The 13,609-nt window shown below is 41.2% G+C and overlaps 1 protein-coding gene across 2 annotated transcripts in view; it reads right to left on the bottom strand.

The window, feature by feature from the left end:
• The window catches only part of EIF2B3 (eukaryotic translation initiation factor 2B subunit gamma), a 104,825-nt gene that overhangs the window by 47,833 nt on the left and 43,383 nt on the right, over window positions 1-13,609 (bottom strand). The window contains exon 6 of one of the 2 annotated variants that reach the window (XM_075097794.1): window positions 2,302-2,391. The exons of the other annotated variant lie outside the window; for it this stretch is intronic. Within the exon in view, the coding sequence (XP_074953895.1) occupies window positions 2,302-2,391 (90 nt within the window). The remainder of the gene's footprint in view (window positions 1-2,301; window positions 2,392-13,609) is intronic. 2 annotated transcript variants of the gene reach the window in all.

Below are 13,609 nucleotides of genomic sequence, written 5' to 3'. Positions count from 1 at the left end.
TTAAAATATTAACACAATGTAAATATTGTAATATTGAGGAAGTACACTGTGTCAGTACTTCCTGGCACTGTACAAGAGCTTCACTGTTCACTTCAGTCCCTGCTGTTAGTTTTAAACACACACAGCTTAAACAAGGCATCTGAGCTTCTCCAGTCCTGGTGCGGAACTGCAGAGAGGCAAAATCTTACTGTAGGTTCTCTCTAGACTAAAAACCAAAGCATTAGAAGGAATCCTTAAACCCAAACAATTATGTATATGTCAGTAATTCTGAGGCAAAAATATTCCACAGGGTCTTTCAGAAGACCTGTCATATTGCTGCCAAACATGGAAAGATCTTTGGGTGTGCACTGTCCTCCCCTTCCTCAGAGAAGAAAAACAAGCTGCAAATGCCTACCAATGCCAGGAGCCTGAAAGCCCAAGTTATTCCTCATGGCAAAAGTCCCATTACCCAGATTTGCCAGTGAGGCACATTACTTGCAATTGACTCTCTCTTTTGATTGACTGAATAAGCAGCATGTGTGTAATAAAGAGAATGAAGCAGCTACCTGCCACTAGTAAGCATTTCTTAAGACTTAATAGCAACATCTGGCTGTCTAGCTGCTGTAATTATGTATTTGTCATGGAAGTTTCACAGAAAAGAAGCACAGCTTCATAAAATAGTGAAGACAGATAATGACCTCTCCATAGAAAAGAAAAACCCAACTGGTCATACTTGCAAAAAGTCAGTAGACTTGTCCTAGGGAGACCTGGGGGCAACTGGAAGAGTTCAGAACAAGATTTCACTCTGCTGGCTTTAGTTAATACAAGGTAAAATCCTGCCAAAAATCCAGAAAGCCAAAGATCTCACCAGTTTCAATGGAAATAGCATAAAGCCTTGAAACCTGAAGTTACCACTATTTACACTTAGAGGCCTCACTGTGTTACACACTGTGGCATGTCTGACAGAGACTGTCCTTGTCCCACAGACCTAATGATCTAAATTCAAAAGAGCACAAAATACCGGGGAAAAAGAACTGAATGTGTTAAATGTGTAATATTCCGGAAATGTCTAATCCCAGCAAAACTAGATGGCTAGGATTTCAAGAAACGAGTCCTACACATTGTATTATGATGAAAGAAAGGGGTAAACACTGCTTCATGCTACCACAGGAAATACATCAAGTCCAAACTGTCACCAACTTTCTAAAATACACTGAATAAATGGCTTATTTCAGATTTAAAGCATCTGCTACTCCTGAAGCTCTCTCATCCATCAGACATATTCCCATACAGAAATAGGTACTAACATTACTTGTACAATGTCCCCACGTGCCAGTCAAAGTATTGGGTAAGCTTTATTCTTATGCATGGTAAGAAATTGCCCTGGGGATTAACGCACATTTTCCACTTAATTTTAACTCGCAGAACCTTATTCTGGAAGAGCTCCTTCAAGCATGTATCCAACTGCATCACCAGGTTTGTATATGGTCAAGACTACCACAAATCCCCCCACCTCCCAACATTTTTTCACATCAGTTTATGTGCTAAGGAAAAGCACTATGAACACAACACTTAGCCCCTTTATCTTTCATCTTAAAAGGGCAGAAAAACTCAAGAACTCAGTGAGCATTCAATACATGTAATGGGCATAAGCGCACTACAAGAAGTCTAGGAACAGGACATCATTCCAAAACTGAACTACTTACTGTGAGGGGGGGTTGTTCATTTGTTTGTTTTTTAAAAATAAACAAGGTTTTTTTGGTCTGTTTCATGAAATATTATAGCTAAGATCCTTCTCCACTGCCATAAATGGATGTTTTTCTTACTCTCAGTGGGTGGTCTCAGAGTTGTGACAGAGGAACATCACAAGCTAAAAACATAGGATGCTACAGAGCTAGCCCACCTGCAGTGGTGGTGGATGTGAAGGGGGAGAGAAAAGGTGATTGCAAAGGCCAAAACAGACTGTGGTGGGGGAAATCAAAGGTCAGAAATGTATTCACAGCCCTAACAATGGGGGAGCCCTGGTGAAATGAGCAGCCAAAAAGCACAGATACATTAGGAAAACAAGGCAGAGAAGAGGCAAAAATTTTAACTTTCACTTATGCTGTTATTGGATTTTTTTTTTTAAAGGTCTGAATAAGAAACTTGGACATAATGCTTGGCATTCTTTCTTGTGTAGTTAAACCATTTTGAAAACTTCTTTTACATTTCTATTTTATGCTAGCCCATTTAATGAAACAAATCTTGCATTAAAAGCTCTGGTACGAACCATATGTCAATGCAAACACCTGCTGCTACCTTATCTATTGCTTGCTTTCTTACCTGTTTTCTACAAGGAAATCTACCACATATTTCTTCAGACAGTAGAGATGGGCGTCCATCAGCCCTGTTCTGATGTGCATTCTGGGGTGCCTGAAGGGGGGGGGTGTGGGAAAAAAAGAGGAAAATCAGAGTTTTGCATGGCCATTTACAAGAGCTTGACTTTGCAATTAAATCAGTGGATAGTGAGAAGTTTGCAAAAGCAGATCTGTTCCTTTCCATCTACCACTGGATTAACAGAGGAAAACAGTGGAGGCTGCCACTATTGGACTGTGCCTATAAACCTACACCTGCTGGCCCTGGGCTGATTTGCTGCACAAGAAAACACCTCCTCCAAGGAGTCATTACTCCTGCTACATCTTCTTATGTAAGTGGAAATTGCACATTACTGGGCAGGAAGCCAAAGTAATGGGCCCAGAGTGCTAAAAGTTACCGTGGGTAATGTCAGGGTACAATAATTCAAAGCTTCTGGCTAAGTGCCTGCCTTAATATGCAAGGCTGTGCATGTTCTGCTAGCAAACACAACAACACTACTGTATTTTTTCCAACACTTCCTGGAGGGGAATTGGGGAAGGAGATGGGGTCTGCTCATCTTTCCTACACTACACATTACAAATGACTGCCACAGCTCAATTACAAAGTGTTTGCCTATCCAGCCCAGTAAGATAGAAAAGATCAGTAAAACTCCCTCTCATCATTAGCCAAACAGGGAAGTCATCACTTTCAGACCAGTGGCAGGTTAATATTTCAGAAACTCAGAAATCTCCAATAGCTTCAGTATTTTAAGAACAAAGTTTTAAATCAGAAAGACTCAATTACTTCTGTTACTACTGTTTATGCCTTCTCTTCTCTTAGTGGAAACCCTTTTTGGAACATGTCTCAAAGCAGCTAGATATTTTATGCCAATATTGCCTTCCCTTCCACACACCTGTAGCCTCATTTAAGAGTGTTCTGGCCGTCTGAGCACTCGCCACTAGCTCTCAGGATAGAAAAGCCACAAGAATATTTACCTTGCAAATAAAAAAGACAAACCACTACAACAGTCAGGGACTACACTGGGCTGTTCAAGAGATCTGCAACTGCACTCATAGTCCAGAGGCTATTAATAAGAGAAATTTCAATCCACACCTGAAATTGTCTCTGTTTTCATTTTTCCTCCTTTGGTACTTGGATTTCATAAGGAAGTTTGAATGAACATATCTTACCGGTATATTCCACCCAATTTTTGTCTGCTTATTCCAGAACACTGAAGTCAGATGTTCATGAACACAACCACTTTTATTATTTAGTTAGCCCAGCTGAGGGATCATTCACAACTTGGGCATGCATATATATATATCTATAGTAAACCAATATTAGCATGCTGAGTATTTAGTAACACCAAAGCTACTGAAAATATCAGGTGTTCTAGTAAGCCATTTTTCAGTGTATTTCTCAATTAAAATGCATTGAACTAACAAAGCATTTAAGTCTTAAAATTTTATAGTTTAGGTGGCATTTCTCAAGCATGCAATTCAATTCAAGCTAAGCATATTATTAACTATAACAAAATTCTTTCAGTCCCACTGCAAAGGAAAGCTCCTATAATAGTAGTACAACACTTTGCAGTAAAGTATGTGGTACTAAAAAATGAAATATGCACTTTCAGTAGATTACTTCATTAACAAAACATGAGCTCACCTAGCAATGCTCCAGTACTGATGTTATCAGTGGCCCAGATGTTGCTGTGGAAGTCAGCCCAAATAGCAATGTTCCTTATGCAAAGAGGATAGGGAATCCACTAATTTTAATGAGGTCTTGCAGTTGGAAGTCAGCAGACTCCCTCCTGCTCTGCATCCTGAGGACTGTTTCCACATTTCACATATTTATGGGAGGGAGAATTTTCATATCTTCTCTGAGAAAATGGGCTCCCTTGTACTTGTATAATGAATATAATAGTTTATTGAAAGGGGTGAAAGAGACAAATGGAAAGGAATGGAGCAGGGAAGAAAGCTCAGAAAATGAACAAAACAATGGAACAAGGCAAGAAACATGTAAAAAAATAGAAATGGATGCAACATGGGAAGGAAAGGGAAAAATAGGATGAAACCCACCAATTCTTAACTTTAAGATGAGAAACAGGACAGAGTTTCTTTAGTACCAGAATGTCAAGTTCTTCTCCCTATTCAAGACCTATCACAACCCCACTTAAACACAAGTCAGGGGAAGGCTGCAAGGATAGACGTTGAGCAGAAGAGTGTAAAACAGGAACTCTTAAGAAAATGCTGGCTCTGTTGCCAGTGCTTGGGCGGCTTTCACACATACAATTTCCCCACCTGCAAACTGGAATAATGCTGTTTAGCTACACCACAGGACACGGGATTTGCGGGCTGAAGTTTGTTATCTGCATGCAAGTACTGTATCAAGTTTTTCTCTAGCTAAGCAACTTTGTTATGAAGTTATACAAAATCAGTGCAAGTGGCCAGACAGTAGCACAGTGCTATCCTAGCTGCAGCTCCATCCACACACCAAAAAAAAAAAACCCCACAAAAACCAGCCAGACAACAAGATGTACTGAAACGCCACTCTTGAGTTAGCTTTCAACGTAGTATATACTAACAATAACAGAACATCATGCTGGACAAGAGGGAGGTCCCACAATGAAAATCCTCTGAAATACAGACCACCTAAGTGATTTGCAACAGAATAGTCCCACAGATTAATATTATAATCACAGCTTCAAAGGTCAAACAGGCAAGTTTGGGCACATGCATAAACAAAGCTGCGATTTCTGTAAACCAGACTCAAGGAGAGAATAGCCACACTAAACCGGACTGATAAGACCACTCTATCATAACAAGTCACTAAGAATGATGCTAATTTTCATTGACTAGTGCTTAAACCAGTTTATCTTCAGGTAGAAGCAAAGGAGCCAAATAATCTAACAGATAACAGCAAACTCCATCACCATTTCAAATGAGCATCTGGTTACTAATATCGAAAGCCACACTCCCTTCTCATGCCTCTGATCTCCCACTCCCATCAGCTAATCTTTACAACATATGAAAAACGAGCCCATCGCAAGGAACAGCTGATACAGAGAGAATCGAATAACAAACAATGCATGTGCCGAGAGCTGACGCACCTAGAGTTATCCCTCTGAGGGAGATAATACAGAAGGCTTTTAATTATAGCATCAAAGCAAGGGAGAAGGTACTAGGAGGGGCTGGCTGCAGATGGTTAAGTGTTAATGAATGCTGGGTTGGGTGGTTTATCAAAAGAAAAAGACTGGATATATATCTGAGAGGGTCACCGTTGAGATGAAAGTTAGAACAGCCATTGTTGGAGCTCTTTAATGAGCGAGGAATGTCAAATGTGAACCCTCTAAGAATCATACCAATTACTAAATGAACGTCAGTTCAATCTAGCAAATGTAATCAAGCACAAGTCATTAAAATACATGGTAAAACTCCCATTGGCGCTGCCACTATAGCGTCTATTATTGTCTGTGCTCCCATGCAAGGGAGGGGGCTGCTCCCAGTTGTAAACTCTGTGTGTTATGTTAAGTGATGGCAGATTTTAGCCCTAATGATGAGGCATGGAGGGCTCCCCGGCAGAAAGTCGACAATGAGGAGGCTCAGAGAGGTCTGTGGAGAAGTCAGGGAGAGATCAGCAATTAAAAGAGCAATTTCAAAGAATGCAATTTAATGTGTAAAATTAGCTTTTATTAGCACATAATTCCACAAAATCCTGACTCGGGATGAGAGTGCATAAAGGTCTGCAAGGGTCCTTAGAAAGGTCTGTGCCTGTAATTCCTGACACGCCATTGTGAAATAATAAGCAGTACTAACAGGATTGATGCATGCTTCGTATATGGCATTGCTTTGAAAGTGGAGCCCAGAGCTTTTTTTCTCCGATAACCTCTCTCAGGACTTCCTCCCTCAGGGAAATCAACCACTGATAGCGCAAACTTCCCTTGTTTAAAGGCAAAAAGACAGACAATTGTTTCAACTGTAAACTAATTAAGAGAGATTACCACCAAGAGCTGGAGGTTCAAACCAGCCCAGCACTCCCACTGACAGTGTGATAATGCCAGGCTGGGGTCAAAATCATAAATCTGAAGGGAGCACACACAATCCTTAAAGCCAAGAACCCTCAGTACTAAGCATGGGATATTGCCACATTAACCTCACCACCTCACAAATAAACTAGCTGAGAAAGAAATCCTATGGCCTCTTTCCCTTTAACTTCATACAGCTGTTGATGGAAAATATGAAGGTCTTTAAATAAGCTGAAGGACCTGAGGCTGCCCATGCTCTAATGCTAATCTGAGAAGTGACACAATAAAAAGCCAATCATACCTGCTAATAACCTGGCTCCTGAACCAATCTCTGAATTACATCCACCGTGAACTTATGGGGTACTAGTTCATCTTCCTCCCTATCCCTCCAAAATAACTAACTAAATAAAAGCATCTTAAGTGCAAACTACGCATTCCACACTAATTTCTTTTCTAATCATTGCATGTAGCTCACAGTCCCTGTAGCCAAACAGCCTACCACATTCTCCCTGTCCCCCAAGGCTATGTACTGTATCCTTGTGTGAAGAATCGTGCCATCCCGTTCAAACGCACAGTGCTGACCCCAGACTGTCTGCATAGAGGTGGTGTTCTCATGTTGACACAAAGCCAGCGTACAGATCAACACGAAGAGATGTCTCACAGCAAAAGCTGCCAGACCACCTTTAATGTCTCAAGCATTCCTACTTTTAAAGGGAAAAAAACCCCTAAATTGCATTGCTCATTTACGGGACAGCTCTTGGCTATAAACTCACTAATAATAAAAGACCACTGTTACGTTGGCTCTTCAAAAAATCCCTGACACCTTATGACCTTAATATTTTTTTTCCCCACAGTGCTTTTGGCCAAAAAGATCCCAAAGCACTTAGCCAAATGAATGTCACCACTGTACCCCGGGCCTCCTTTGCCCACCAGTGAAATGCTGCCACCTCTGGGCTGAAGCGCAGCAGCTGTAGCAGCGCAGGCCGGGACCCCCCCGCCTGCGGGGGCTCCTGCACCGCTCTGCCCTGCACCCCTCTTCCACAGGGCTTCGGAGGAGGCGGAGCAGAGCTTAATTAGAGGTTGTGGCTTCTCGGGTGGAACAAGTGGTTCAGTTCTGGCTATGAGGAATGATGTGAAAGAGCTCTTGGTGATGTGAGAGAGATGGAGTGGAGAGGAAAGGGGCATGGAAAAGCGATCACCTAAGATTTCAAGATGGCCTAGGCTACTCGAGGTGTCTTAAAATGTGCCGTGGGCCCTGGGTGACCCTGACCTCCACTTCCCACCTCAGATGCATCCCCTCATTCTTTCCTTTCTTCCAGTTTTGTAACAACCTTATTTACAAAGACAGGAGGGTAAGGTGCACTTTGGTCCCTTGAGGACCTGGCAAGGGGGGGCACCACCACATTCACAGCTTAACATCAGCTGCCCGGAGGCAGCACTGGTAACTACCCAGTGATCCATCCTCATCCCGCTGCTCCTAAAGAGATGCTGCATCAGGAATGGGAAGTACTTTCCAAATGAAAATGTTTTATTGATCTAATGACCTAAGCTGCTTGAAAACCTTCCGAATAATAAATATTTTTCATTTAAAACCTTCACCACATGCCATTTTTCTTTGTTGTGTTACATTATTAATATACCCATGAGACTCTAATACAAACTATGAATTTAATTCTGACAAAAACATGCTGAAAAGTTCTTGGTAAAGGAACCAACTTTCATTGAAAGCCAAAGATTAAATCATTTTCTCTAGTATAAAGAGTATAGGTTAGCAGTCAAAACTCAGGATTAGTATTTGTTCAAGGTCAGTAATGGTTTACAATAAGCCAGTGTGCCCTCCCATAGAAAAGAGTCCTTATCTTGCCACCAACACCATGCTTTAACGTTAACATCTCTTGACTTCAACGCTGAACAGCATTGGCTGATGGCTGCGCAGCCAATTCTTCCCATGACCTTACCTAACATGTCTGTCTTTACCCTGCTTCAACTTCCTCATATGAAGTCGAGAACCATAATTCCTTACCCACCCCAAGTCTATAGACCACTCCCTGGGGGGTGCACTGCCACATTGCTGGATGCACATGCATCCCCCGGGGAGCACGCCAGACACACTGCTGGGGAAAGCATTTCCCTAAACTCGGTTTTAAGTGTTCTTCTCTGCCATAGGGACTGCTAACAGCTGTAGGAAATAAAGCGGGGGCCGGGCTCCACACAACCCCCCTGCCCCCTTCTCTCTTTCCCTGTCCTCCACTGAAAATACAGAGAAAAAGCAAATATTTTATACTGGACAGATTTATACTAGACTCAATCTGCTAGATTACCTCAATTGCTATGTAGAAACTGGGAAAGCAAAAGAGAGAGACCAAAATGGTAATAAGTCCGGAGTTTGGTGTGAACAGAAGTGAATACACTGCAAAGGAGGGCGGGGACTGCCAGAGACATTATTAATAGGTTTTACCCTTGAGCCCTGGCAGCTACTTGTTCTATACACAGAGGAAAAGGATTAATCAAGCCTTGCACGTAAAGGTTCTTTCTATGGTGTGCCGAAATATTTAAAGGAGTATATACAAAGTGTAAGCCTTATTATTATACACATTCAGTGTAATCATCTTATGCTACAGTTAAGGCCAGGAAGACAAAAGTAGATTATTGTGCACTATAACCAATTCAATTCCAACACAACGGGAGATGGCTTAGTCACTTGGTTGAGATCTGGTATTTGAGCTTATTTTCCTTATGCTGTGCTAAACTGTGATTTAAGAGATTTAATCAAGCTTTGGAAAAAGCTTTCTTTGGTAAAGAAGGAGAAAGAACTAAAAGTCTGCACCTGGCATCCCTAATAATTTCCAATTTTCAGCTCATTTTGCTTCCTGCTTTGTGGAAATTCACCTTAGTAAATAATTGTTCCCTAAAATCACCAGGGCTGAAAGGATGACTACATAAAAGGAACAAGTTTTAAGCAAACAACTGAAGTTAGAGGATTGTACAGGGGCTACTGAAGAACAGCAGCTCCTGCTGATCCGTCCTGCACTAGTTCCCAAAGGGCTAAGCAGTAGACATATGATATATTTTCTTAAATCAAATAATTACAGTAAATGCATGGGAAACAGTGAAACTGAATACTAGGTCAAAGCTGTAGGTCACTAGCAATATATAGCTTAAGCACAGCAAGGCTGCCACAATTTCTTTATGTCACTGGCATAGACTCAAAGGCAAACAAAACGGTACTCGGCAGCGTGACTGGCTGATCACAGCCTCGCTCGTTAAGGCTCCAAAGACCTTCTGTGCCTCTCAGGTGAGTGGGTTTTACTAGTGGCTAGAACTTAAAATCTACGATCTGCAAAATTTTGGGATTTAAGGTAATCACATACCTTTGGACTACTAAAGCAGAAGTGGAAAAACAAAGTGGAAAAAAGCATTATAGGCATATCAGGGCCCAGAAGCAGGACAAACTGAAGCTAACACACACACCTTTAGACTTTGTTGTGAGTAGCCTTCCTGGTACCTCATGAAAACCACCTACTTCTGCACCATCAGTTTATTAAATATCCCTCTTTAAACCTGTACTGTGCACAGGCCATAGCTGATCACCAGCCTTCCTTTGCTAGGATTTTTATTTGACAAGCAAATGGGGTCTTACGACAAGGTGTGTGTTTAAGAGTCTGTCTTTGAAAGATATTTGCATTTGAAACAGTTAAATCTCATAGGACTGGAAAACAGCCTGACAAGAGTCCGACAGCAAGTCATTAGGGTTAGAAGGAAGAACAGAGAGAAAGAAGAGAAGAAAGACAAGGGCAATACATGTTGTGTGTTAGACAAAGCAGTGTCTGGCTCCTCCCAACACTTACTGTCTAGAAAGCAAGAAAACGTGAGCTTTGAATCCAAAGAAAGAAAAAATTCAAGTGTTACGGTTTAAATTACCAAAACCTACCCAAATCTAGCCCGCGTAGCATGTCCTCTGCAGTAAATCTAGCAATGCTCATTTCCTTCATTTACTGTCAGCGAATTATACTTAGCTCCTGCTCCTCGAGGGTCTGTAGCGTCTTCAGCTGGTGCTTCCACCTATTCACGTCTGAACTCCCCTGAAAGCTGGACACTTTAGCATTCGGTAACACAGTAACCACCCTTCATCCTGACAAGACCCCAACAACTGTAAGTGTCAAATATTTAAACAATTAATGAAAACACCTTTATTTCAGGCTGAAACTCATGTGGGCACAGAACTTGGCTCTGCTGCCACTGCAGAGGGAGCCTGGCCGTGACTGCCAAGACACAGGCTGCTCCACATCTCAGCAATGCTGAGTGGGTACCTAGAAGGAAATTATATTTTAGGGGAAACTATACTAAGGTATCAGCAGTCAGACCTGATGAATCCTGCTTCCCTACAGAAAAACAGAGGGGTTTCCTGATGGCTACACTGAAGTCATGACTCGGCCCATGTATTCAGATACACCCACAGACACATGCTAGCCTGGATTTTAAGGCAACCTTGAGCCACAAGATTTTGGGACACACAGAGCCGTCAGGGCTCGGGCAACATCAGCATTAGAGCACAGCCCAAATCTGCAGTGCAGAAACACCCCAACTGATAGGAACATCACACAAGAAATACAGAGATACCTGTGTTCTTTTCTAGTTTAAAAGATCCTATACTATTTATCAGCTAATATTTTGACAGTATCAAATAAGAACTTCATTAGAACAAAGCCTTAAAATTAGAAAATGTAGCATTCTTTCTGCAGAGTGACAGCAGAATTTAAAACCAAAGAAGAACTGAAGTCACACTGAAGCCACTTGCAGACATCTCTCATCTTTTCAACCCAAATGAACTTTATGATTGATTCTTTTAATAGCTAACTCGCATTTTGCAAGACACCATTAGAAAGAAATACCATGGGATGATGAATGTAAGTACTGGGGGGGAGGGGAAGGAAAAAAAAAGACAAGACAGAAAAATCTATCATTCCCACAAGAGCAGCTTAACATCCACCCAAAGACCAAATTTGCATTTTTTAAAACAAGTAATTACAGTGACTACAACCACACTGGATTAGTTTCTGGTTAGACCAGATTACTCATGATTTAAAATTTCCAGATTTGTTAATAGCTATAACAGAAGTTGCTGCTTCATATTACTATAAGAAACAGAGCTTACACCTAAAGTGCTTTCAGGAGGATGCTAACATTGGAGCACTACAGCATTAGCCCAACTGGCCAAAGACGTACACTGCACTGAGGACAGAGCTGGATTTCCAAAAATCTTTCTCATCTTTCACCCATTACTAGGAACTGAATAAGAGCTTAAGGTTGGGCCAGAGGAATTTCACTCCTTTGAACAGTGATAATATGGCAATTAGAATATTGCGGAGGACAGAAGAAAATCCTGGCAAATTCAATACAGTGAGACAGTACCTTGAGCAGTAGGTTAACTTCCTTCCCTGGGATGGTTATTCTGATGAGAAACCTCACGCAAACAAGAGTGCTGTTCTGCACAGCCTAGCACATGCTAGCTCACTTCATACAGTAGGTGGGAGTTGCCTTTATGATACGTAGGAGACAGACGTTCATTTAAAAAAAAAAAACCCAAAAACCAAAAAACCCACACAAAAAAACCCACCCCAAATTCTTGAAGGAAAAGCTAATAAGACACTGCTCATCTGAGTACTTTCACACTGTAAATACTAAATTTTATCCTTTTTTTTTTAGCTGCAGTTACAAATTCTAGTTTTTGGCCAAAATTAGCAAGTATTTTATTGCTGTGATAAGGAGACACTACTTGTCTGGAGACAGTGTGGCTCCAGTAATGAAACAGATAGGAGAAATGTCATTAATCTAGACTTCAGTGGTCACTAATAGCAAAACCAGTAGTAAAGAACCATTTTACCACTGATCACAAGCTGGTATTGAAAAGGAAGAGAGAAGACAGCAACTGAAGCTTCTGTCGTTGCTTATGCCATCTGGGGTAGCAAGTTAAACCTCACAGCCTAGAAGCAATCAACTGGCTATGGCAAGTAACAGAGTTCAGATGCCTCCATGATTTGCTCTTAGAACAGCTCTCTGTACAAAGACCAGCATAGCAACAAATCTGATCCTTTTCCTTTGCAAGGCTAAACCCATGGTAGGCCAGCTTCCTCATCTTGAAACACCTAGCCTAACAGAAAGAAAAAGAAAATGGGTAGTGGATGACCTAAAGATTATCATTTACAGTTTTACGGCAACCTCAAATACTATTAAAACAAAACAACTTCTATTCCCTTCTTGGTTGGAAGAGACTTAGACGATTCCATCTGTGGTTGTGGACCGTTTCAGTATTATCCAACTGCCTGAACGAAACTAGTGTCAAAATTAAGTTTTAAATGGCTTGAGGTTTATAGGAATTAAAGAAGGAAAAATTAAATTTGAAACTCTGCTTGTTTACTAGCACTAATTAAATATGCCAGATTTCTGGGCAAGCTTCCTAGCCTGTGGCTACTACGTTACTGGCTTGTAAAACAGTCAACAAGTACATGAGTACAAAGCACAAATACAATAACAGAGATTTCGTGTACAGTCCTGCCCTTAGTTTATGAAGAAAAAATGTATTAGAAACAATCTGTAACTATAAAGACCTGCACTAACCCTCTACACTACATTAGTAATAAAAAAAGGACCAAGGCTACAATGGTTGCTTTTGCAGAGAACAGTTGAAAAAAATAATCAGAGAGAGGTAAGAAGCAATAAGCACAACCAAAATGAACAGGAAGCCTTAAGACTTCTAAACATCCATGCTTCTGGGCTCTGCTCTCAAACTAATTTGCTATTAAAAATAAAAGGGGGATTTTGCACTTCAACAGAAGAAGTGGGTCTGATTATTCACACCATGGAAGCTGCACTCCTCACAAATAGTAGGTTTTTTTATTATATTGGAATTCTCTAGAAAATTCTGAAGAGCTGGAATTTCACATTTGATGGGAGCAAAGGCCATATCCATAATCGTGCAGTCCATTTAGACTCTAAACTCTTAAGACAGGTACTACCTTTACATTCTACGTTTTAAAGGAACCAGCACAATGTGCTCATAGTCTATGAGGAAGGTATAAACCAACCATAAAGAACAAACTAAAGCCAGCCTCAGATAAATGGAGCCTCTGGAGACTGCTCATCTTGGCGTGCAGCTGAAATGAGACAGAATAAAATGCAGTGGTGGCTGCATCATCCCCAGGTAGGTAGGGGCAGAAGAAGGGGGAACAGCAAGATCCCATGGCCTAAATGCTGTTGTTTGCACATCTTCCT

This window comes from Phalacrocorax aristotelis, chromosome 6, assembly GCF_949628215.1.
Source record: "Phalacrocorax aristotelis chromosome 6, bGulAri2.1, whole genome shotgun sequence".
Classification (NCBI taxonomy): Eukaryota; Metazoa; Chordata; class Aves; order Suliformes; family Phalacrocoracidae; genus Phalacrocorax; species Phalacrocorax aristotelis.
The sequence above is the reverse complement of the archived record's forward strand: the minus strand, read 5'-3'. Positions and strand labels throughout refer to the sequence as shown.